Here is a 25351-nt window from a genome sequence, read left to right as displayed (position 1 = left end):
CGCCAAAGAATTGATGCTTTTGAACTGTGGTGTTGGAGAAGACTCTTGAGAGTCCCTTGGACTGCAAGGAGATCAGTCCTGGGTGTTCATTGGAATGACTGATGTTGAAGCTGAAACTCCAGTACTTTGGCCACCTCATGTAAAGAGCTGGGCTTATTTGATGCTTTTGAACTGTGGTGTTGGAGCAGACTCCTGAGAGTCCCTTGGACTGCAAAAGGATCCAACCAGTCCATCCTTAAAGAGTTCAGTCCTGGGTGTTCATTGGAAGGACTGATGCTAAAGCTGAAACTCCAATACTTTGGCTACCTCATGTGAAGAGTTGACTCATTGGAAAAGACCTAATGCTAGGAAGGATTGGGGGCAGGAAGAGAATGGGACAACAGAGGATGAGATGGCTGGATGGCATCACAGACTTGATGGACATAGGTTTGTGTAGACTCTGGGAGTTGGTGATGGACAGGGAGGCCTGGCACGCTGCAATTCATGGGGTCGCAAAGAGTTGGACACGACTGAGCGACTGAACTGAACTGAAAATGACCTTAACCGCTTATACTGTGGAAGGTGTTGTCTGTTCCATGAGAATGAGGTGTTGGACATTTGAAGTTGTGTTTATAGCTATAGGATCCATCTGCTGTACCTTTCTCTGTCTGATTTATCTTATACCTAAATAATACGGTAATAGATTTTCCATAAATTTCTCTGGCCTGAATTAAAATTCTCAGCTCGCAGTGGAAATTTCTTTGTCTCAGGACACCACAGGTAATACAATATGGTAAAGTCAAATACAATATATTTCCTGATGTCAACATATACAGTCTAGTTGAAGAAACAAAAAAAAAATGACTATGTTAGCTTTATAAACTAGGAGGTCATGATTTTTATAGACATTAATAAAAAATGACATAACATCTGTAAGGGTTGGGACAAGCCCACATAAGGGGACAGGGAGAGCATTTCCAAGGAATTAGGCATGTGAGCCAGACTTAGTGGTGTGTGGTTAGGTCTTCAGCAGGTGAAAATGCATGTGGAAGGCATTCTGGGAGGTGGGACCAGCATAAGCAAAAGCATGATGCCCTGATCCAGTGAATAAAGAACCAGACACCTGCAAAGCATTCAACAAAAGGAAATACCAGGTGGGTAACACACATTTTTTCATTCGACCCTCACAACTACCTAGTGATGCCAAGGAAGCTGACTCATGTATATGAAGGATAGAGAGGTTAGAGAGGACAGTTTTGTAAAAGAGACATCTTGACGTGGAGTGACGGGCCCTGAGCTAGCATTCAGGAGTTTAATCTAAGAAGTAAGAGCACATGGACCAGGGTGGGCAGGTGCGGGATAAGCAGGGAGCCAGAAGCTGTTGCATCTCTAGTACGATTCTTGGGAAAGTGATTCAACTTTTTGGAATCAAACTGATGTCAATTAGAACAAACCTATAACAACTGGATTTTTGAATGTGCAGGGAAACAGGTGGGAGTAGAAAATGGCATCATACTTCTGGAGGGTAGGTTAGAATCTTAACAGCTTCCTCTGAAAATCTTCATGCTTTGTTGTTGTTGTTCAGTCACCTAGTCGTGTCTGACTCTTTGCCACCCCATGGACTGACCACACCAGGCTTCTCTGTCCCTCAGTATCTCCTGGAGTTTGCCCAAGTTCATGTTTATTGTGCCAGTGATGCCATCCAGCCATCTCATCCTCTGTCATCACCTTTTCCTCCTGCCTTGAATCTTTCCCAGCATTAGTGTCTTTTCCAATGAGTTGACTCTTTGTGTCAGGTGGCCAAAGTATTGGAGCTTCAGCATCAGTCCTTCCAATGAATATTCAGGACTGATTTACTTTAGGATTGAATGGATGATCTCCTGCTGTCCAGGGATTCATACTTGCTGTCCAAGGGGTTTATACTTGACTCTCAGCAATTTCACATCAGAGAATTTATGTGAGAAAATGATTAAGGTTGTTTGCAAAGATTAAGTTTCAGGGATATTTAACACAGAGTTATTTATGACAGCTTACTATTTGATGCAGTCATAGAGGATTTGTTAAATAAATGATCGCATGTACTATAATATTATACAATCATTAAAGTAAATATCTTAATGAAATACTAAATGAAAACACATATAACAGTATGTTCACTTTATTTTTTTAATTTTATTTTATTTTTAAACTTTACAATATTGTATTAGTTTTGCCAAATATCGAAATGAATCCACCACAGGTATATCTGTGTTCCCCATCCTGAACCCTCCTCCCTCCTCCCTCCCCATACTCTCCCTCTGGGTCGTCCCAGTGCACCAGCCCCAAGCATCCAGTATCGTGCATCAAACCTGGACTGGCGACTCGTTTCATACATGATATTATACATGTTTCAATGCCATTCTCCCAAATCTCCCCACCCTCTCCCTCTCCCACAGAGTCCATAAGACTGATCTATACATCAGTGTCTCTTTTGCTGTCTTGTACACAGGGTTATTGCTACCATCTTTCTAAATTCCATATATATGCATTAGTATACTGTATTAGTGTTTTTCTTTCTGGCTTACTTCACTCTGTATAATAGGTTCCAGTTTCATCCACCTCATTAGAACTGATTCAAATGTATTCTTTTTAATGGCTGAGTAATATTCCATTGTGTATATGTACCACAGCTTTCTTATCCATTCATCTGCTGATGGACATCTAGGTTGCTTCCATGTCCTGGCTATTATAAACAGTGCTGCGATGAACATTGGGGTACACGTGTCTCTTTCCCTTCTGGTTTCCTCGGTGTGTATGCCCAGCAGTGGGATTGCTGGATCATAAGGCAGTTCTATTTCCAGTTTTTTAAGGAATCTCCACACTGTTCTCCATAGTGGCTGTACTAGTTTGTATTCCCACCAACAGTGTAAGAGGGTTCCCTTTTCTCCACACCCTCTCCAGCATTTATTGCTTGTAGACTTGGATCGCAGCCATTCTGACTGGCGTGAAATGGTACCTCATAGTGGTTTTGATTTGCATTTCTCTGATAATGAGTTATGTTGAGCACCTTTTCATGTGTTTGTTAGCCATCTGTATGTCTTCTTTGGAGAAATGTCTATTTAGTTCTTTGGCCCATTTTTTGATTGGGTCATTTATTTTTCTGGAGTTGAGCTATAGGAGTTGCTTGTATATTTTTGAGATTAGTTGTTTGTCAGTTGCTTCATTTGCTATTATTTTCTCCCATTCTGAAGGCTGTCTTTTCACCTTGTTAATAGTTTCCTTTGTTGTGCAGAAGCTTTTAAGTTTAATTAGGTCCCATTTGTTTATTTTTGCTTTTATTTCCAATATTCTGGGAGGTGGGTCATAGAGCATCCTTCTGTGAGGTATGTCGGAGAGTGTTTTGCCTATGTTCTCCTCTAGGAGTTTTATAGTTTCTGGTCTTACGTTGAGATCTTTAATCCGTTTTCAGTATATTTTGTGTATGGTGTTAGAAAGTGTTCTAGTTTCATTCTTTTACAAGTGGTTGACCAGTTTTCCCAGCACCACTTGTTAAAGAGATTGTCTTTAATCCATTGTATATTCTTGCCTCCTTTGTCAAAGATAAGGTGTCCATATCTGCGTGAATTTATCTCTGGGCTTTCTATTTTGATCAGTATTTCTGTCTTTGTGCCAGTACCATACTGTCTTGATAACTGTGGCTTTGTAATAGAGCCTGAAGTCAGGTAGGTTGATTCCTCCAGTTCCATTCTTCTTTCTCAAGATCGCTTTGGCTATTCGAGGTTTTCTGTATTTGCATACAAATTGTGAAATTATTTGTTCTAGCTCTGTGAAGAATACCGTTGGTAGCTTGATAGGGATTGCATTGAATCTATAAATTGCTTTGGGTAGTATACTCATTTTCACTATATTGATTCTTCCAATCCATGAACATGGTATATTTCTCCATCTATTAGTGTCCTCTTTGATTTCTTTCACCAGTGTTTTATAGTTTTCTATATATAGGTCTTTAGTTTCTTTAGGTAGATATATTCCTAAGTATTTTATTCTTTCCGTTGCAATGGTGAATGGAATTGTTTCCTTAATTTCTCTTTCTGTTTTCTCATTATTAGTTTATAGGAATGCAAGGGATTTCTGTGTGTTGATTTTATATCCTGAAACTTTACTATAATCATTGATTAGTTCTAGTAATTTTCTGGTGGAGTCTTTAGGGTTTTCTATGTAGAGGGTCATGTCATCTGCAAATAGTGAGAGTTTTACTTCTTCTTTTCCAATTTGGATTCCTTTTATTTCTTTTTCTGCTCTGATTGCTGTGGCCAAAACTTCTTTAATCCCATTTTGTTTAAATATGTGAACTTGTGTCTTTAAGATCACATACAAAAAAAATACAACAGCAGTAAAAAAACACATACAGAAGCTTAGAAAGTAAAAACATCATCTTAAGAATGTGTTTTTTCAGAGTTCTAGGGTATAGCTAGTATTTATTTACTTTTTAAATTCATTTGCACTGATTATGATTAAGGAAAGAGTTTATTTTAATTTACTTTTTAAACACTGTGAGCCTGGAAAAGAAGTAATGAGAGTCAAATGGGGAAGACAGATGAAGGGGTTGCTTTGTGTGGAGCATTGTGGGTTGATTATGTTGCATTTGATGTGTGAAGAGAGATCCAGGAGCAAGTGTCTAACAAGTGTCATCATCAGAGACCAACCTGGTTGGAAAAACAGAAAGGGGCCATTGCAAAACAAATAACAGAAGATTTTCTCCAAGTATCTTTATAATTTTACTTATTTATTTTTGGCTGTGCTGGGTCTCTGTTGCTGCTCGAGCTTTTCTCTAGTTGCTGCGTGTAGACTTCTCATTGTGGTGTCTTCTCTTGTTAGGATCTTGGGCTACAATGTTCAAGGGCTTCAGTAGCTGTGGACTGTAAGCTCAGGCCTGTAGTTGTGGTTGCCAGGTTCTAGAGCGCAGGCTCAATAGTTGTGGCTCATGGGCTTAGTTGCTTTGCAGCAGGTGGGATTCTACTGGACGAGGGATTGAACACATCTCTCCTGCATTGGCAGGCAGATTCTTTCCCACTGAGCCACCAGGGAAGCCCTCCAAGTATGTTTAGATTGAAGAATGTAAGCTTACTGATACTGGTTATACTCTCCATGGGCAACTGGTAAAACCCTTTGGTTACCCAGATAAGACATCCAGACTATAGCTTTGACAACTAAATTCTAGGAATAATCAGAGTCAGATTTTCTTTGAGTTGCCTTTTTCTTTTTGGGGGCCTGTGGCCACACACCATGTGGTATCTTATTTCCCTGACTGGGGATTGAACCCACGCTTTCTGCAGTTTAAGAACAGAATCTTAACCACTGGAATGCCAGGGAAATTCCCTGTTTTTTTAGTTCTCTTTGCTGGAGTTTGGAACACACAGTCCTGTGGTCATGAGCAGTCCTCAGTGCCCCTGCATATCTCAGCCCATTTACCCAAAGTTTACAGATGTTCCTGTTTGCACAGATGGATCAGTTTCAGTAGAGCTGATAATGTGGGAACATACAAATATTCTCACAGATTAGTTCTCACCTATGTCCTGATGTGTGTTGATTTATGTATGAGGACATGCAGAAATACAGGCACACCTATTGTATTGTGCTTCACAGATAATGCTTTAAAAAAAAACAAATTGGACATTTATGGCAACGCTGTGTCAGGCAAGGACATCGACACCACTTTTCCTACAGCATATGCTCACTTCATGTTTCTCTGTCACATTTTGATAATTCTTGCAGTATTTCAAACCATTTTATCATTATTATATTTATTATTCTGATCTGTGATGAGTGATTTTTACTACTACCCTATAAATGTTCAGATGATTAGCATTCTTTTAGCAGTAAAGTATTGAAAATAAAGGTATGTGCATTTTTATATATAATGCTATTGTACATCATTAGACTATAGTATAGTATAAACATAACTTTTATTTGTACATAGAAACAAAAAATTCATTTAACTTGCTTTATTTTATGATATTCACATTGTTGAAGTGGTCTGGAGCAAAATCCAAAATATCTTTGAGGCCTGCCTGTACACAGAACACGTAAGCTACATATATACACACTACAATCTGCCTGTATGCAGAGAATGGCCCATCTATATTCTATGAATTAGGGTTAATCATAAAGTACAAAATGTCCTGAGAAGCCTATATGCTGATCAAGAAGCAACAGTTAGAACTGGACGTGGAACAACAGACTGGTTCAAAATTGGAGAAGGGGTACTTCAAGGCTGTATATTGTCACCCTGATTATTTAACTTATATACACAGCACAACATGCGAAATGCTGGGCTGGATGAACCTCAAGCTGGAATCAAGATTGCCAAGAGAAATGTCAATAACCTCATATATGCAGATGACACCACCCTTATGGCAGAGAGTGAAGAGGAATTAAGGAGCTTCTTGATAAAGGTGAAAGAGGAGAGTGAAAAAGATGGCTTAAAACTCAACATGCAAAAAACGAAAATCATGGCATCTGGTTCTATCCTATCACTTTATGGCAAATAGATGGGGAAACAATGGAAACAGTGATAGACTTTATTTTCTTAGGCTCCAAAATCACTGTGGACGGTGATTGCATCCATGAAATTAAAAGATGCTTGCTTCTTGTAAGAAAAACTACAACAAACCTAGACAGCATATTAAAAAGCAGAGATATTACTTTGCTGACAAAGGTGCGTATAGTTAAAGCTATGGTTTTTCCAGTATTGATGTACAGATATAAGAGTTAGGTCATAAAGAAGTCTGGGCACTGAAGAATTGATGCTTTTGAACTGTGGTGGTGGAGAAGATTCTTAGAGTCCCTTGGACAGCAAGGGGCTCCAACCAGTCCATCCTAAAAGAAATCAGTCCTGAATATTCATTCGAAGAACTAATGCTCAAACTGAAGCTCCAGTACTTTGGCTACCTGATGTGAAGAGCTGCTTCATTCGAAAAGACCCTGATGCTGGGAGAGATTGAATCAGGAGGAGAAGGAGATGACAGAGGATGAGATGGTTGGATGGCATCCCCAATTCAGTGGACATAGTTTGAGAAAACTCCAAGAGATAGTGAAGGATAGGGAATCGTGGCATGCTGCAGTCCTTGGTGTCACAAAGAGTCGGACATGACTGAGTGACTGAACAACAATAAAATGTCTTATATTCATTGTATTATCTTTATAAGATAATAAAATTAGCTAAACCCACGTTTCTTATGTTTAATCTCTATAAAGATAAATTCTTTTTTGAAATGCCATGATTGATTTGACAGACTAGGATTTGAAACTTAAGACGTATTCAAATCAGAAAACATGAAAAGTTCCAAGCATTTTGATTATATTGCTCAGAAAGATTTAGTTGTTCTTTTTTTAAACACATGAGTTTTAAAACTACTGATTTATAAATGATACAAGCACATCATACACTCTCATCAGTTCCAGATTCTAAATAGAGATGTAAATCATCTCTTGGAAAGCTTCCTTCAGGGAATTCGCAGTTGGGCTTCCCTGGTGATTCAATGGTAGAGAATCTGCCTGCAAGGCAGGAAACCTGGGCTCCATCCCTGGGTCAGGAAGATCCCCTGGAGTAGGAAATGGCAACCCACTATAGTATTCTTGCCTGGAGAATTCCATGAGAGGAGCCTGGCGGGCTACAGTCCATGGGGTCGCAAAGAGTCAGACACAACTGAGTGACTAATACTTTCTTTTACTATAAAATTCATTGGTGAAAAAAGCCAGTTTCTGCATATATATTTGAATGTGGTTTTATTCCTTACCAGCATGTTACCTGCATTATATTGATTCTTTAATCTTACTGTTTATACATTTAATTTCTTTCTGCTTTTGTTTTTAATAAATAGACTGACACTTGACATGTATTTTTCCAAGGTTTAGTTGCAAGTATTAATGTATTAATACAAAGCCTTTTGAAATGCTCTGATAAAAGGTCCCATGTAAACAGCAAACACTGTTGTTGTTTATCTCATTATGTGCATTTTGTCTACTGGCCTCTGTCTTTCAAGACTGAGACCTGCATTTTGTATTTGAAGATGTTTCTTTTCAAGATGGAATATAATTAAGATATGTAATATCAGGAAGTGATTTCATTTTTCTACTAAAGAATAATTTCTCTTAAATAAATGACATATCCCTGAGAAAGTGAGTACTTTTTGTGTATAACACTTCTGATTTGACTAGTCGAGATCTCTGTAAAATTATCCATGTAAATCTCAAGGTCAAATTACCCAGGGAGTAAAAGCTGACTTCTTATGGACCACTTAGGAGACTGCTGGTTTTTCACTGCCAGCAGATTATTTTTTAAGTCATCTTCTTCCTTTATTTACGACTGTTAGTTACACACACATACCCCCCCACACACACACACCACATACACATACATGTCTCTCCCTTTAACATACCACATAATGGATACTATGTGATAATTTCAGAAAACAAACAATTTTCTGCATATTAAGCATTTATTCAGGGAAATTTGAATAAAATTGCCTGACATTTTTAGAAGGCATGAAAGTGACTCTAGTTTATATTATATATTCTTGGGATGATGGTGGTCTCAATCAGGGGCATTTGTGAATTTCTGTCATTTTTGGTTGCCACAATTTCGGGGTTGCATCTGGTATCTAGTGGGTTCATGGTTACTGTTAAACATCCTACAATATACAGGACAGGCCCCCAACCCCTCAACAGTGAATTGTGAATTGCCTGGTCCAAAATATCAGTAGGGCCATGCTTGAGAAACTTACAGGCTACTCTTTATATATAATAGAATTTTTAAGATTCATCTTCAACAATCAGGGTTCTCCTGGGTTTTGTGCCTCCTGTTAATCCTTCATCCCCCTGGGTCTCTTTACAGTATGGCATCGTGGGAAGAACAGGAGCTGGAAAAAGTTCCCTCATTGCTGCCCTTTTTAGGTTGTCAGAACCTGAAGGTGACATTTGCATTGATGACATCTTGACAACGTATATTGGACTGCACGATTTAAGGAAGAAAATGTCAGTTGCACCTCAGGTAGGCACAGCAGAGCATTCTCACATGTTCTTTTTATAAGGCATTTAAGTTTAAGTGCTTTAATTTGATTTTTTTTCAAATTAAGTGAATGAGGTGATTATTTTTTTCCCAATAGAGCATATTTTTAGCAGAAGGTATTTTCAACAGACACTTTCATCAGATACCATGTTTCATTTTTTTGTTCATTTGTCAGTTTTGTGTGCGTGTGATTTAATAACTTACTGAGATAGATTTCTGGACTCAGACTTCCTCAGTTTCCATAGATTTATCTGCTGATAATCACATAATTCTGAGAAGGATAAACTGTTTGTTTAGTGCTGGAGAGTTTCCTGTAGGGAAACATAAATTTTATTAATAAGTGTCTTACAGATGTAATTTTACTGTAGGAAATAAGGATATCTTTTCAAAGGTGATTATCTCCTTGGAGAACTTTCTGTGAAATTGTGGGGCTTTGAAAAGTATAGGCTATATAGATGCTTTGGGGAGATTTTGATGATTTAGCTATTAATGAATAATTTTCACCTGGGAGGCAAGACAGACTAGTGAGGAAGAGCAGGGGACTCAGAATTCTGTTCCTATGAACCTCAGTTTTCTCTGTCTTACAAGGCAGCTAAGAGTATCAGCCTCTTAAACTGTGGTGAAGACAAAATAGGTCGGTGAGTGTGAAGTGCTTCATGTAGACCCATATGTCCCTGTTGTGATGGTGGAGTATTGAATTGGCCATCTCTTCCTGGGCTCTGATTCTTTTGTCTTCTTCTTCTGAAAGAAGTATAACTTTCAGGGAAAGTTTTGGAGACTGGACTATGTGCACAGTAGATACTCCTATCATTCCTTGTGGTTCATTCACTCAATATAATTCTGTGATATATACTGTGAAATTACTATCCTCCAGGTATATAGCCAAGGGCAACATATGCCCTGTGTCCTTATATATCATCTTGTCCTCTGCTTTGACAGATTTGTGATTTCTTTTTAAAAATTTGAGTTTTTACTTATATATTCGGTAATCACCTGCCCATCAAAGGAAACTCAGTAAAATACCCTCTTGAGATGAGGAACAGAGAAGAGATGAGAAAAAAAGAGCCAGGCAAATGTGCTTCCTGGAATGTGGGTGTAATGTGTCCTGAAATACCTGTTTATCAGGAAGTATGTACAACGTGGCACCCAAAGGAAGGCGAATGTGGACTTGGGCTACCTACCCATGGCCTTTAAAATACCTGAAATTACTCTAAGTAGTTTTGAAACCAAGATATTCTTTTCAGACTCTAGTGAATGCCACCTCACACCCCTTAAGATGTCTGCTATCAAAGAAAAGAGAGAGAAAAGAAGAAAATGACAAGTGTTGGCAAGGATATAGAGAAATTAGAATCCTTATTCATTGCTGATAGGAATGTAAAATAGAACAGCCACTATGGAAATCAACTTGTTGGTCACTCTGAAAAATTAAAGATAGAATTATCATATAACCTAGCAATTCTACTTTAGAGTATAAACCCAAAAGAATTGGAAGAAAGGTCTTGAAGAGATACTAGAACATACATGTTATATAGAGCATTATTCTCAACAGCAAAAAGATGGAGGCACCCAAGGGTCTATTGACATATGAATCAACAAACAAAATGTGGTACATATGCATACAGTTGAATATTATACAGCCTTAAAAAAGAAGAAAATTCTAACACATGCTATAGCACAGATAAACCTTGAGAAAACTGAGTTAAGTGAAATAAGCCAGTCACAAAGGGCAAATATTGTATGATTCTACTAACAGGAAGTACCTAGAGTAGTAAATTCATGGATACAGGACATAGAATGGTGGGTGCCAGGAGTGGCCAGGAGAGGGGAGTTGTTGTTTAATGGGTACAGAGTTTCAGTTCTTCAAGATGAAAGATCTGTCACTGGATGGTGGTGATGGCTGTACAACAATGTGAATGTATTAAATACCACTGAACTGTGCATTTAAAGTGGTTAATCTAGTAAATTTTATGTGTATTTTACCACAGTTTGAAAAAGTTTTTTCAAAGGTATCCCTTTCAAGAAAATGGGAAGACCTTTTTAGAACATTCAGTCCCGATATTTAAAGATTTCCTCTGGCTGTTAGATTTATGACTTGTTGTTACAGTAGAAAATAAATGAGCTTAGATTCCTTAGCTTTAGGTTTTGAGGGCCTAGAGGAGCTATCCCACGTTGAAGGTCAGGAAGGGCGGCGGTGAGGAGATACCCCTCGTCCAAGGTAAGGAGCAGCGGCTGCGCTTTGCTGGAGCAGCCGTGAAGAGATACCCCACGCCCAGGTAAGAGAAACCCAAGTAAGATGGTAGGTGTTGCAAGAGGGCATCAGAAGGCAAACACACTGAAACCATACTCACAGAAAACTAGTCAATCTAACCACACTAGGACCACAGCCTTGTCTAACTCAATGAATCTAAGCCATGCCCGTGGGGCAACCCAAAACGGGTGGGTCTTGATGGAGAGATCTGACAGAATGTGGTCCACTGGAGAAAGGAATGGCAAACCACTTCAGTATTCTTGCCTTAAGAACCCCATGAACAGTATGAAAAGGCAAAATGATAGGATACTAAAAGAGGAACTCCCCAGGTCGGTAGGGGCCCAATATGCTACTGGAGATCAGTGGAGAAATAACTCCAGAAAGAAGGAAGGGATGGAGTCAGAGCAAAAACAATACCCAGCTGTGGATGTGACTGGTGATAGAAGGAGCGTCCGATGCTGTAAAGAGCAATATTGCATAGGAACCTGGAATGTCAGGTCCATGAATCAAGGCAAATTGAAAGTGGTCAAAAAAGAGATGGCAAGAGTGAATGTAGACATTCTAGGAATCAGTGAACTAAAATGGACTTGAATGGGTGAATTTAACTCAGGTGACCATTATATCTACTACTACGGGCAGAAATCCCTCAGAAGAAATGGAGTAGCCATCATGGTCAACAAAAGATTCCAAAATGCAGTACTTGGATGCAATCTCAAAAACGACAGTATGATCTCTGTTCGTTTCCAAGACAAACCATTCAATATCACAGTAATCCAAGTCTATGCCCCAACCAGTAACGCTGAAGAAGCTGAAGTTGAACAGTTCTATGAAGACCTACAAGTGCTTTTAGAACTAACACCCAAAAAAGATGTCCTTTTCATTATAGGGGACTGGAATGCAAAAGTAGGAAGTCAAGAAACACCTGGAGTAACAGGCAAATTTGGCCTTGGAATACGGAATGAAGCAGGGCAAAGACTAATAGAGTTTTGCCAAGAAAATGCACTGGTCATAGCAAACACCCTCTTTCAACAACACAAGAGAAGACTCTACACATGGACATCACCAGATGGTCAACACCGAAATCAGACTGATTATATTCTTTTCAGCCAAAGATGGAAAACCTCTATACAGTCAACAAAAACAAGACCAGAAGCTGACTGTGGCTCAGACCATGAACTCCTTATTACCAAATTCAGACTTAAATTGAAGAAAGTAGGGAAAAGCACTAGACCATTCAGGTATGATCTAAATCAAATCCCTTATGATTATACAGTGGAAGTGAGAAATAGATTTAAAGGCCTAGATCTGATAGATAGAGTGCCTGATGAACTATGGAATGCCTTTCGTGACATTGTACAGGAGACAGGGATCAAGACCATTCCCATGGAAAAGAAATGCAAAAAAGCAAAATTGCTGTCTGGGGAGGCCTTACAAATAGCTGTGAGAAGAAGAGAAGCAAAAAGCAATGGAGAAAAGGAAAGATATAAGCATCTGAATGCAAAGTTCCAAAGAATAGCAAGAAGAGATAAGAAAGCCTTCCTCAGTGATCAATGCAAAGAAATAGAGGAAAACAGAATGTGAAAGACTAGAGATCTCTTCAAGAAAATTAGAGATACCAAGGGAACATTTCATGCAAACATGGGCTCGATAAAGGACAGAAATGGTATGGACCTAACAGAAGCAGAAGATATTAGGAAGAGGTGGCAAGAATACACAGAAGAACTGTACAAAAAAGATCTTCATGACCCAGATAATCACGATGGTGTGATCACTGACCTAGAGCCATACATCCTGGAATGTGAAGTCAAGTGGGCCTTAGAAAGCATCACTACAAACAAAGCTAGTGGAGGTGATGGCACTCCAATTGAGCTATTTCAAATCCTGAAAGATGATGCTGGGAAAGTGGTGCACTCAATATGCCAGCAAATTTGGAAAACTCAGCAGTGGAAAAGGTCAGTTTTCATTCCAATCCCAAAGAAAGGCCATGCCAAAGAATGCTCAAACTACCGCAAAATTGCAGTCATCTCACATGCTAGTAAAGTAATGCTCAAAATTCTCCAAGCCAGGCTTCAGCAATACATGAACCATGAACTTCCTGATGTTCAAGCTGGTTTTAGAAAAGGCAGAGGAACCAGAGATCAAATTGCCAACATCTGCTGGATCATGGATAAAGCAAGAGAGTTCCAGAAAAACATCTATTTCTGCTTTATTGACTATGCCAAAGCCTTTGACTGTGTTGATCACAATAAACTGTGGACAATTCTGAAAGAGATGGGAGTACCAGACCACCTGACCTGCCTCTTGAGAAATCTGTATGCAGTTAGAAGCAACAGTTAGAACTGGAAATGGAAGAACAGACTGGTTCCAAATAGGAAAAGGAGTACGTCAAGGCTGTATATCATCATCCTGCTTATTTAACTTATATGCAGAGTACATCATGAGAAACTCTGGACTGGAAGAAAGACAAGCTGAACTCAAGATTGCCAGGAGAAATATCAATAACCTCAGATATGCAGATGACACCACCCTTATGGCAGAAAGTGAAGAGGAACTAAAAAGCCTCTTGATGAAAGTGAAAGAGGAGAGTGAAAAAGTTGGCTTAAAGCTCAACATTCAGAAAACGAAGATCATGGCATCTGGTCCCATCACTTCATGGGAAATAGATGGGGAAACAGTGTAAACAATGTCTGACTTTATTTTTTTGGGCTCCAAAGTCACTACAGATGGTGACTACAGCCATGAAATTAAAAGACACTTACTCCTTGGAAGGAAAGTTATGACCAACCTAGATAGCATATTCAAAAGCAGAGACATTACTTTGCCAACAAAGGTTCGTCTAGTCAAGGCTATGGTTTTTCCTGTGGTCATGTATGGCTGTGAGAGTTGGACTGTGAAGAAGGCTGAGCACTGCAGAATTGATGCTTTTGAACTGTGGTGTTGGAGAAGACTCTTGAGAGTCCCTTGGACTACAAGGAGATCCAACCAGTCCATTCTGAAGGAGATCAGTCCTGGGATTTCTTTGGAGGGAATGATGCTGAAGCTGAAACTCCAGTACTTTGGTCACCTCATGTAGAGAGTTGACTCATTGAAAAAGACTCTGATGCTGGTAGGGATTGGGGCAGGAGGAGAAGGGGACGAAAGAGGATGAGATGGCTGGATGGCATCACTGACTCGATGGACGTGAGTCTGAGTGAACTCCTGGAGTTGGTGATGGACAGGGAGGCCCGGTGTGTTGCAATTCATGGCGTCGCGAAGAGTCGGACACGACTGAGCGACTGAACTGATCTCTGAAATGGCCACGTGAGATTAGTTAGTAGAACTAAAGGGCATGTCTGTAAAGTCCTTTCATATCCTTGGAAAAAAGCTTTAGAAACATGCCCTGCATTATTTCAAAGCTTCTTAATAGAAAAAAGTTGTATGCTTGTGTACATAAAATAATTCTGTAAATAAATAATATGAGATGATTCTTGGCTCTGCAAATAATATTTGGTAGCACATCTGAGCAAAAACTAAGCATACCTTGACATCAGCATGTTTTGGTTCTGTTCTGTTGGTTTCCATCCTTCCTTTGAGCATGTTCTAGGTACACACTCCAGAGAGTTTACTTAGAAAATAGTGCTAAGCTTTGTGTCCATGTACATTCCACTTTATATGCATTTGTCTCCAAGGTGTAGTGTTGGTTGATTAAAGAGAGAGAATCTGGAGAGAACTTGCAATATGCAAAGGTTCCCAGGAAACCATTCAGGAGGCAGACAGGGCTGGAATGTTTAAGAGTGTAGGCCAGTGTCAACATGACTCACAGTTTTATTCCTGCTCTGCCTCATATGACTGTGTTGCCTTGATGACGTCACTTGGCTGCCAAGCTTCAGCATTCTCATCCTTAAACCAAGTCTGAGAATCATTGCCACACAGATTTGTTATGAAGATGTAATTGGATGAGATAATGTTTGTGTCCATGTCTGGTTCTTGGGAAAGCTCAATCATTAGGAACTGTAATTATTCATAAGGATCAGGGCACTGGCCTGTGGGTATTATTTCTGTTTAAGTAAAAAGACTAACACATTCTGGAGTGACTTTACTCTTTAATTTCTGCTTATGTATTCATGGTCCTTGGTGATTTTCTTTATATTTATGGTTACAATATAAACTAAGTTGTTTATATAAATATAAATAGTAAAGCAAATAAACAAAAAACAAACAAAAAATAAAATAGGAATTTTGGGGAAAAGTGTAACAGAGAAATGTATCTAACATTTTCCACCAAGAGCAAGAAGACAGACTAACATTTTGTGCTTTGATTTCTGGCACGCCTCCCACCATGTCTTTCCTGACCACTGCCTTGTACACACTGATACTTTCTTAATTTAACACCAAGACCTCTGGCCTTTTCTCAGCCCTCCACACTCCCTTGACTATTTTTTCCCCTCTCTTTAAGGACAGGGCCTATATTTCTCATTTCTGTTCCTTTAGTGCTTGTGACAGTCCCCGAGAAGTTACATGTGTATTCATAATCCCTTGTTTGTAGAATCATTAATACATTTTTAGCCCCTTATCCTATCATTTCTTGCTTAATTTTCACAGTTCTGGTGTTATCCTTACCTGACAGATTTAAAAACTGAGGAACTGGGAGCTTATCCCACTTACAGTAAGGTGCAGAGCCAGGTTTCAAATATTGTGTGTGTCTGATTATTTTTTTAAACTGAAGCATAGTTGATTCACAGGGTTTTAATTGTACAGCAAAGTGGCTCAGTTTTATATGTTTTACATATGTAAAATTTTATATAAATATATATTTATATATATATTATATGTGTGTATATATACACATATATATATTTTACAGATTCTTTTATCATAGGTTATTGCAAGATATTACACACAGTTCCCTGTTCTATACAATACATCCCTTTTATCTATTTTGTATATAGTCGTGTGTATCTATTACTACCAGGTTTCTAATTTATCCCTCCACATTGCTTACATCTTTTGTAGCCACTAGATTCTTTTCTTATTGCAAAATTCAGACTTAAATGAAGAAAGTAGGGAAAACCACTAGACCATTCAGATATGATATAAATGAAATCCCTTATGATTATACAGTGGAAGTAACAAATAGATTTGTGGCATTAGATCTGATAGAGTTCCTAAAGAACTATGTATGGATGGAGGTTTGTGACATTATACAGGAGGTGGTGATCACAACCATCCTCAGGAAAAAGAAATGTAAAAGGGTGAAATGGTTGTCTGAGGAGGCCTTCCAAATAGCTGAGAAAAGAAGAGAAGCTAAAGGCAAAGGAGAAAAGGAAAGATATACCCATCTGAATGCAGAGTTCCAAAAAATAGCAAGGAGAGATAAGAAAGCCTTCTTCAGTGATCAATGCAAAGAAATAGAGGAAAACAATAGAATGGGAGAGAGATCTCTTCAGGAGAAGGCAATGGCACCCCACTCCAGTACTCTTGCCTGGAGAACGGGAGCCTGGTAGGCTTAGTCCATGGGGTCGCTAAGAGTAGGACACGACTAAGCAACTTCACTTTCACTTTTCACTTTCCTGCATTGGAGAAGGAAATGGCAACCCACTCCAGTGTTCTTGCCTGGAGAATCCCAGGGACGGGGGATCCTGGTGGGCTGCCGTCTATGGGGTCACACAGAGTCGGACATGACTGAAGTGACTTAGCAGTAGCAGAGATCTCTTCAAGAAAATTAGAGATACCAAGGGAACATTTCATGCAAAGATGGGATCTATAAAGGATGGAAATGGTATGGACCTAAAAGAAGCAGAAGATATTAAGCAGAGGTGGCAAGAATACACAGAAGAACTGTACAAAAAGATCTTCATGACCCAGATGATCACGATGGTGTGATCACTCACCTAGAGCCAGACATCCTGGAATACGAAGTCAGTGGGCCTTAGGAAGAATGAGCAAAGCTAGTGGAGGTGATGGAATTCCAGTTGAGCTATTTCAAATCCTGAAAGATGATGCTGTGAAAGTGCTTCAGTAAATATGGCAACAACTTTGGAAAACTCAGTAGTGGCCACAGAACTGGAAAAGGTCAGTTTTCATTCCAATCCGAAAGAAGGGCAATGACAAAGAATGTTTAAACTACTGCACAATTGCATTCAACTCACACAATAGCAAAGTAATGCTCAAAATTCTCTAAGCTAGGCTTCAACAATCCATGAACTGAGAACTTCCAGAGGTTCAAGCTGAATTTACAAAAAGCAGAGTAACCAGAAATAAAACTGCCAACGTTGGTTGGATCACAGAAAAAGCAAGAGAATTCCAGAAAAACATCTTTTTCTGGTTTATTAACTACACCAAAGCTTTTGACTGAGGATCACAACAAAATGTGGAAAATTTTTCAAGAGATGGGAATCACAAGCCACCTTAAATGCCTCCTGAGAAATCTGTATGCAGGTCAAGAAGTAACAGTTAGAACGGGACATAGAACAACAGACTAGTTCGAAATTGAAAAAGGAGGACATCAAAGCTGCATATTGTCACCCTGCTTATTTAACGTATGCAGAGTACATCATGTGAAATGCCGACCTGGATGAAGCACAAGCTGGAATCAAGACTGCAGGGAGAAATATCAGTAACCTCAGATATACAGATGACACCACCCTTATGGCAGAAAGTAAAGAGGAACTAAAGAGCCTCTTGATGAAAGTTAAAACAGATAGTGAAAAAGCTGGCTTAAAACTCAACATTCAAAAAAATAAGATCATTTTATATGGTCCCATCACTTCATGGCAGGTAGATGAGGAAACAGTGGAAACAGTGAGAGACTATTTTCTTGGGCTCCAAAATCACTGCAGATGGTGACTGCAGTCATGTAATTAAAAGACACTTCTACTTGGAGGAAAGACTATGACAAACCTAGACAGCATATTAAAAAGCAGAGACATTACTTTGTTGACAAAGGTCCATCTAGTCAAAGCTATGGTTTTTCCAGCAGTCATGTATGGATGTGAGTGTTGGGCCATAACGAAGACTGAGTGCTGATAAACTGATGCTGTTGAACTGTGGTGTTGGAGAAGATTCTTGAGAGTCCCTTGGACTGCCAGGAGATCAAATCAGTCAATTCTAAAGGAAATTAGTCCTGAATATTCATTGAAAGGTTTGATGCTGAAGCTCCAATACTTTGGCCACCTGATGTGAAGAGCTGATTCATTAGAAAAGACCCTAATGCTGGCCAAGACTGAAGACAGGAGAAGGGGATGACAGAGGATGAGATGGTTGGATGACATCACTGATTTGATGGACATGAGTTTGAGCCAGCTCCAGGAGTTGGTGATGGACAGGGAAGCCTGGTGTACTGCAGTCCATGTGGTTGAACAGAGTCAGACATAGCTGAGGGGCTGAACTGAGTGTGTTTTCTATGTGTGTGAGTCTATCTCTGTGTTGTAAACAGTTCATTTTTATCAGTTTTAAGATTCCACATATGAGTGATCTCATGTGATGTTTGTCTTTCTCTGTCTGACTTATTTAATTTAGTCTGACAACCTCTGGGTCCCCATCCTTGTTGCTGCAATTGGCATAATTTCATTTTTGTATGGCTGGTAATATTCCATTGTATGTTTGCATATGTGTGTATATCCCACATCTTCTTTATTCATTCATCTGCCATGGACATATCTTGGCTATTTTAAGTACTTCTGCTGTGAATACTGGGATACATGTATCTTTTTGAATTAGGATTTTTGTCTTGTCTGGATATATGCTGAGGTGTGGAGTTGTTGAATCACATGAGATCTCTTTTTCTGTTTTTTTAAGGAAGCTCCACATTGTTTTCCATAACTTCACCAGTTTACATTGCCACAAACAGTGTGGGAAGGTACCCTTTTCTCCATACCCTCTCCAGCATTTATTATTTGTAGACTTTTTAATGATGGCCATTCTGCCCTGTGCGCAGTCATACCTCACTGTCATTTTGATCTACATTTCTCTAATAATTAGTGATGTTGAGTACCTTTTCATATTCATATTGGCCATTTGTATTTCTCTTTGGAGAATCTCTAGGTCTTCAGCCCATGTTTTGATTGCAATGTTTGCTTCTTTGATATTGAGCTGTATAAGCTATTGTATATACAGAAATCTCTTGCCTTTATATAAACTAAAACCAAAGTATCAGAAAGAGAAATTAAGGAAACAATCTCACTAGCCATCATGTAAAAGGAAGAAAAAACAACACTAGGAATACCTAAGAATAAACCTACCTAAGAAAACAAAAGACCTATTGTCCAAAACTATAAGACGCTTGATGAAAAAATCAAAGACGATACAAACAGATGGAAAGATATACTCTGTTCTTAGATCGGAAGAATCAATATTGTTGAAAAGGACTATTTACAGATTCAATGCAATCCCTATCAAATTACCAGTGGCAGTTTTCACAGAACTAGAACAAAAAAAGTTTTGTTTTTTTTTTTTAATTTGTATGTAAACAGAAAAGACCTCAAATAGTGAAAATGGTCTTGAGAAAGAGCAAAACTGGAGGAATCACAGTCTCTGACTTCAGACTATACTACAAAGATACAGTAATGGAAAAAGTATGTTACTGTCACAGAAACTAGACACATAGATTAGTGGAACAGGATAGAAAACCCAGAAATGCACCCATGCACTATGGTCAGTTAATCAAAGACAAAAGAGGAAAGAATATGTAATGGAATAAATAAATTCCTTCCAGTCTTCAATAAATAGTGCTGGGAAATCTGGACAACTACATGTAAAAGAATGAAATTAGAACTTTCTCTAATACCATATGCAAAAATAATGTCAAAATGAATTAAAGACCTAAAGACCTGTAAAACGTGATCCAATAGGAAAATATAGACAGAATACTCTTTGACACAAAGCACAGCAATATATATTCTTGGATCTGTCCCCTAAAGTCATGGAAACAAAAACAAAAATAAACTAGGTCCAATGGGACCTAGCTAAACTTAAAAGAATTTGCAGTGCAAAGGCAACCATAAATAAAACCGAGAAGCCAGCCTATGGAATGAAAAAAAAAAATTGCAAATGTTGCAGCCAACAAGGTATTAATTTCTGAAATATACTAACAGGATTCAAATTTAAAGAGATTCCCAAGGACCTGGGTAGGCAGAGACAGATGAGTGTTGACATAGACCCTGAGTCCTGGGGGGATCTTTCAGAAATGAATGCTGTGTTCATAAGAAGTTCTCCTCAATTTGTGTTCAAAATTTCAGCAATAAGGAAAAATGAAAGCTCTTCCTAAATAATTCCTTGAACAGAACAGGTAGCTGAAGTATGTTCATCCTTCGTGCTGAAGATCTGAAGTAGTTAAGTATGTTTCCCAGAAAGAACACTGATTGTGATTATGTTCGGGGAGTAGCTGCTTATCTGAAAGGGTCTGGAAAATGAAGATGGAGAAAAGAGGAATATTGTTGACTAGCCTCCCCTTGCCTGGCCACATCATCTGTTTTAACTTCATGCACACAACTGAAGGATGAGAAATTGCCTGCATGTAGAAATATTAGGGTTGATAATTACAAACAGTAAGAAGTTTTATGAAAATCTAAAGTAGAATGATGGTTATTACCCTGAAAATGAACCGTTACTATTGCATAGATTGTTGTTTATTCTTTGATTCTAGATTCAAGAGTTTTAAGGGAGACCTTAAATTTGGGTCTTGGGATTTTTCAGTTCAGTAATCATTTTGAAATGGCTGACCAGTGATTTCACTGCTTTGGAGGCATATTGGCCACTTAATCAACTTTGGGCAAATAAAGCTCCTTTTTTTAAAATATAAATTTATTTATTTTAATTGAAGGTTAATTACTTTGCAATATTGTATTGGTTTTGCCATACATTAACATGAATCTGCCACAGGTATACACAGATGTATAGAATAAAGCTCCTTTTATCATGTCTTTTTAATTTTGGATTTTTCTTAGAGATACACATTTTTTAGTGGCGTACCCTGAGTCTTCTGCATTCATTTGTCTCTCACCATACTTAAAACAGAGACAATATTTAAAGAAGGTACAAGAGGCTGTCTGAGTGTCATTCTTCTTTATGACTAGGCAAAATAAATGTCTTTCTTCTTTATCTTTAGTCTCAGGCTTTTGTGAAGTGAAGCCCCAAGGCCAGGCATGATTTTGAGGCTGGTGATTCCGAGCAGTTCCGGGCACTTGTGGAAGCGTCAGGTCTCCTCTTGTTCCCACACGTGTGCCAGCCCTTGTTCTGCCCCCTTCACTGAAAGGAGCCTATTGGGCTCTTCTCTGCTCATATTATGTGACCTGGCTTACTAGAGCCTTCCAGAAGAAAATGTAAATATTCTACGTGAGCTTTTGTACAAGATTCTATCTTGAAACTTGGAAGGACACATATATTTCTAGGGTAATTTACTTGTGGCTCCTCCAAAAGTAGAACAGGAAAAGTTATTTAAATAATTTTATTATGACCCAGGTCATAATGGGTTTCAGGTCATCCTGACCTTGCAGTTAATAATGAGGTTCTGTGAAGCAGGTCATCCTGAAACACAGGTGAAAGAATGTGGGGATCAGGTTGATGCAGAATCCGAGGAGATCTCTCCATGGACAGAGGTGCTGCAGACTCCAGGAGCTGATTTCTCTTTGCACCTGTGGGGATATTCCTTTCATACAAATGAAGAGATTCCATATCCTATAGGACTGACCAGTGGAGAGAAGAGCCTAGTTTATTCTTCAGTGCCAGCGTGTAAATATTTAATGGTTTTGCTTTGAGGCACAAACCTCAACTAATCATGTGATTTATATTTCCCAGTCACACTAGGATTGACAGCTAGTTTATGTAGATCTTGATGTAAATTTCTCCAGGAATTATATCCTCAGTTTGCATGTGTGTGCTTAAGCAGATATTCCCAGGAAGCTTTTTTTTTTTTTTTTTAATCAAATCCTCCTTTCTCTTCTTCAGTTTTTTTTTCTTATGATAAAAAACTTCTTCAACACTTTCTTCTTCTGTTAATGTTCAGGAGTCTGGAAGACATTTTGTAGCACATTTTGTACATGGAAAATTATTTTATAATGTTTTCTATACATATGTTTGCAACTTTATTATTAAAAATTACAGTGAATTTTGATATTTTATATTTCAATTCTGTTCTGTAAGCATTGGATATAATACAAAGAGGTTAAGGTAATAACATTCACTATTTTGGGGTATTTAGGAGCCTGTTTTATTCACTGGAAGAATGAGGAACAATCTGGATCCTTTTAATGAACATACAGATGAGGAACTGTGGAATGTCTTAGAAGAGGTAATTTATTAATATTAAATATAATTAACTTGTTAGTATCAGTATCTATGTGTGTACATTTAGAGCATTGAAGGTAATTAAGAGGAACTTAACAGCTTAACTGACTTTGTTTACATCCTAGAAGAACATTGATGATATGTCTGCACTTAAAATGTTTGTTAATTGATGATGATGAAAACCAACAATATAACTTGGAAATATAATTGCCATATTTCCATTTTACCTTTTTCCTTAAAACGTTGAACGACTAGATACATTATCTTGTCCTTAGCAGAACACTAAACTAGATTTTAAAGCTGTGGGATCAAATTCTACTAGTGATATAGTGATGTAATTACCCTAATTACCCTCCAGTGTTCATTTTATTCTTCTGGTCTTAGGGAACATCTACTAAGTGGAGATAAGAGTAGTTTTTCATTATTAACTGAAAGATGTGAATGAGATCAGACCAATAAAATGAGGAAGTTTCATAGTAAAGTGTTTATAAAAGTATATTATAGAGTTGGAATGTGAGAAGACAGAAGACAGAGATACGCACAGTCATGTCTGACTCTTTGCAACCCCACAGACTGTAGCCTGCCAGGCTTCTCTGTCCATGGAATTCTCCAGGCAAGAATACTGGAGTGGGTTGCCATTCCCTTGTCCAGGGGATCTTCTCAACCCAGGGATCGAACCCTGAGTCCCCCACATTGCAGGCAGATTCTTTACTGTCTGAGCCACCAGGAAAGCCCTGGAATATGAGAATGACTATTTATTGGTGATTGCCAGAATCAAGATTGCCGGGAGAAATATCAATAACCTCAGATATGCAGATGACACCACCCTTATGGCAGAAAGTGAAGAGGAACTAAAAAGCCTCTTGATGAAAGTGAAAGAGGAGAGTGAAAAAGTTGGCTTAAAGCTCAACATTCAGAAAACGAAGATCATAGCATCTGGTCTCATCACTTCATGGGAAATAGATGGGGAAACAGTGGAAACAGTGGCTGACTTTATTTTTCTGGGCTCCAAAATCACTGCAGATGGTGACTGCAGCCATGAAATTAAGACACTTACTCCTTGGAAGGAAAGTTATGACCAACCTAGATAGCATATTCAAAAGCAGAGACATTACTTTGACAACAAAGGTCCGTCTAGTCAAGGCTATGGTTTTTTTCCTGTGGTCATGTATGGATGTGAGAGTTGGACTGTGAAGAAGGCTGAGTGCCAAAGAATTGATGCTTTTGAACTGTGGTGTTGGAGAAGAGTCTTGAGAGTCCCTTGGACTGCACGGAGATCCAACCAGTCCATTCTGAAGGAGATCAGCCCTGGGATTTCTTTGGAGGGAATGATGCTGAAGCTGAAACTCCAGTACTTTGGCCACCTCATGCGAAGAGTTGACTCACTGGAAAAGACTCTGATGCTGGGAGGGACTGGGGGCAGGAGGAGAAGGGGACGAAAGAGGATGAGATGGCTGGATGGCATCACTGACTCGATGAACGTGAGTCTGAGAGAACTCCGGGAGTTGGTGATGGACAGGGAGGCCTGGCGTGCTGCAATTCATGGGGTTGCAGAGTCAGACACTACTGAGCGCCTGAACTGAACTGAACTGAACTATTGTCATTTTAATGCTGCAACATGAATGCAGGTAACAGAGCCCTGGAGAATTTGCTAAGTTTTTACATGAATAGGTTTATTTTTAGAGAATTTTCTGTCATTTGTGTCATGTTTTCCTTTGCCCCACTTCTTTGAATTTCCTTACTCTTGTGTGAAACATTTTTGACCATTAACTTGCTGTTGGTTTGAATATTTAATACAATTTATTTTGTGTATTTGCCCTCATTTTATAAATCAATTCTACTGATGGCACAAACTCTAGACTTCTAAACCATAGACAGTCTTTGAATTTCTCCTAGGACCTAGCTCAGTCTTTTGCTTCTAAAAAGTAAGCACATGCATTCCTATACACTAACAACGAAAGATCAGAAAGAGAAATTAGGAAACAATCCCATTACCGTTGCAACAAAAAGAATACAATACTTAAGAATAAACCTATTGAAGGAGGCAAAAAATCAGTACTCAGAAAACTGTAAGATACTGACAAAGGAAACCAAAGACAACACAAACAGATTGAAGGATATATCATGTTCTTGGATTTGAAGAATCAATATTGTGAAAATAACTATACTATCCAAAGAATCTACAGATTCAATACAATCCTTATGAAATTACCAGTGGTGTTTTTCATAGAATTAGGGCGAAAAATTTTACAATTTGTATGGAAACACAGACAATCCCGAATAGCCAAAGCAATCTTAAGAAAGAAAAAATGAAGCTGGGAAAATTAGGCTCCTTGATTTCAGACTACATTATTAAGTTGACCAAAAAGTTCATTATGTAAGATGTTATAGAAAAACCCAAATGACCTTTTTGACAAATTCAATGCAGAGCTACGGTAAGCAAGATGGTTTGGTACTGCCACAAAAAAAAAAAAAAAAAAAACAGAAACATAGATCAATGGAATAGGATAGAAAGCCCAGAGATAAACTCACATACCTATGGTCACCTAATCTATGATGAAGGAGGCAAGAATACAGAATGGAGGGAAAACATCTCTTCAATAATTGGTGCTGGGAAAATTGGATGGCTACATCTAAAAGAATGAAATTAGAACACTCCCTAATACCATAAACAAAAATAAACTTAAAATGAATTAAAGACCTAAATGTAAGATCAGACACAATAAAACTCTTAGAGGAAACATAGGAAAAAAACATTCTTTGACATAAATAATTCTAAATTTTTGATTGTTCTCTTCATTTCAGAGAAGTGT

General features: G+C 38.5%; 1 protein-coding gene across 4 annotated transcripts in view; it reads left to right on the top strand.

Moving 5' to 3' along the window:
* The window catches only part of LOC113888432 (multidrug resistance-associated protein 4-like), a 105877-nt gene that overhangs the window by 58164 nt on the left and 22362 nt on the right, over positions 1 to 25351 (top strand). For 3 of the 4 annotated variants that reach the window (XM_027535559.1, XM_027535561.1, XM_027535562.1), the window contains exons 15-16: positions 8855 to 9010; positions 22453 to 22542. In XM_027535559.1, the coding sequence (XP_027391360.1) occupies positions 8855 to 9010; positions 22453 to 22542 (246 nt within the window). The remainder of the gene's footprint in view (positions 1 to 8854; positions 9011 to 22452; positions 22543 to 25351) is intronic. The other variant, XM_027535560.1, reaches the window with a different exon arrangement.

Source organism: Bos indicus x Bos taurus, unplaced genomic scaffold, assembly GCF_003369695.1.
Source record: "Bos indicus x Bos taurus breed Angus x Brahman F1 hybrid unplaced genomic scaffold, Bos_hybrid_MaternalHap_v2.0 SuperScaffold_100126, whole genome shotgun sequence".
Taxonomy (NCBI): domain Eukaryota; kingdom Metazoa; phylum Chordata; class Mammalia; order Artiodactyla; family Bovidae; genus Bos; species Bos indicus x Bos taurus.
Note: the sequence above shows the minus strand (reverse complement) of the source record. Positions and strands in the feature narration are given on the sequence as shown.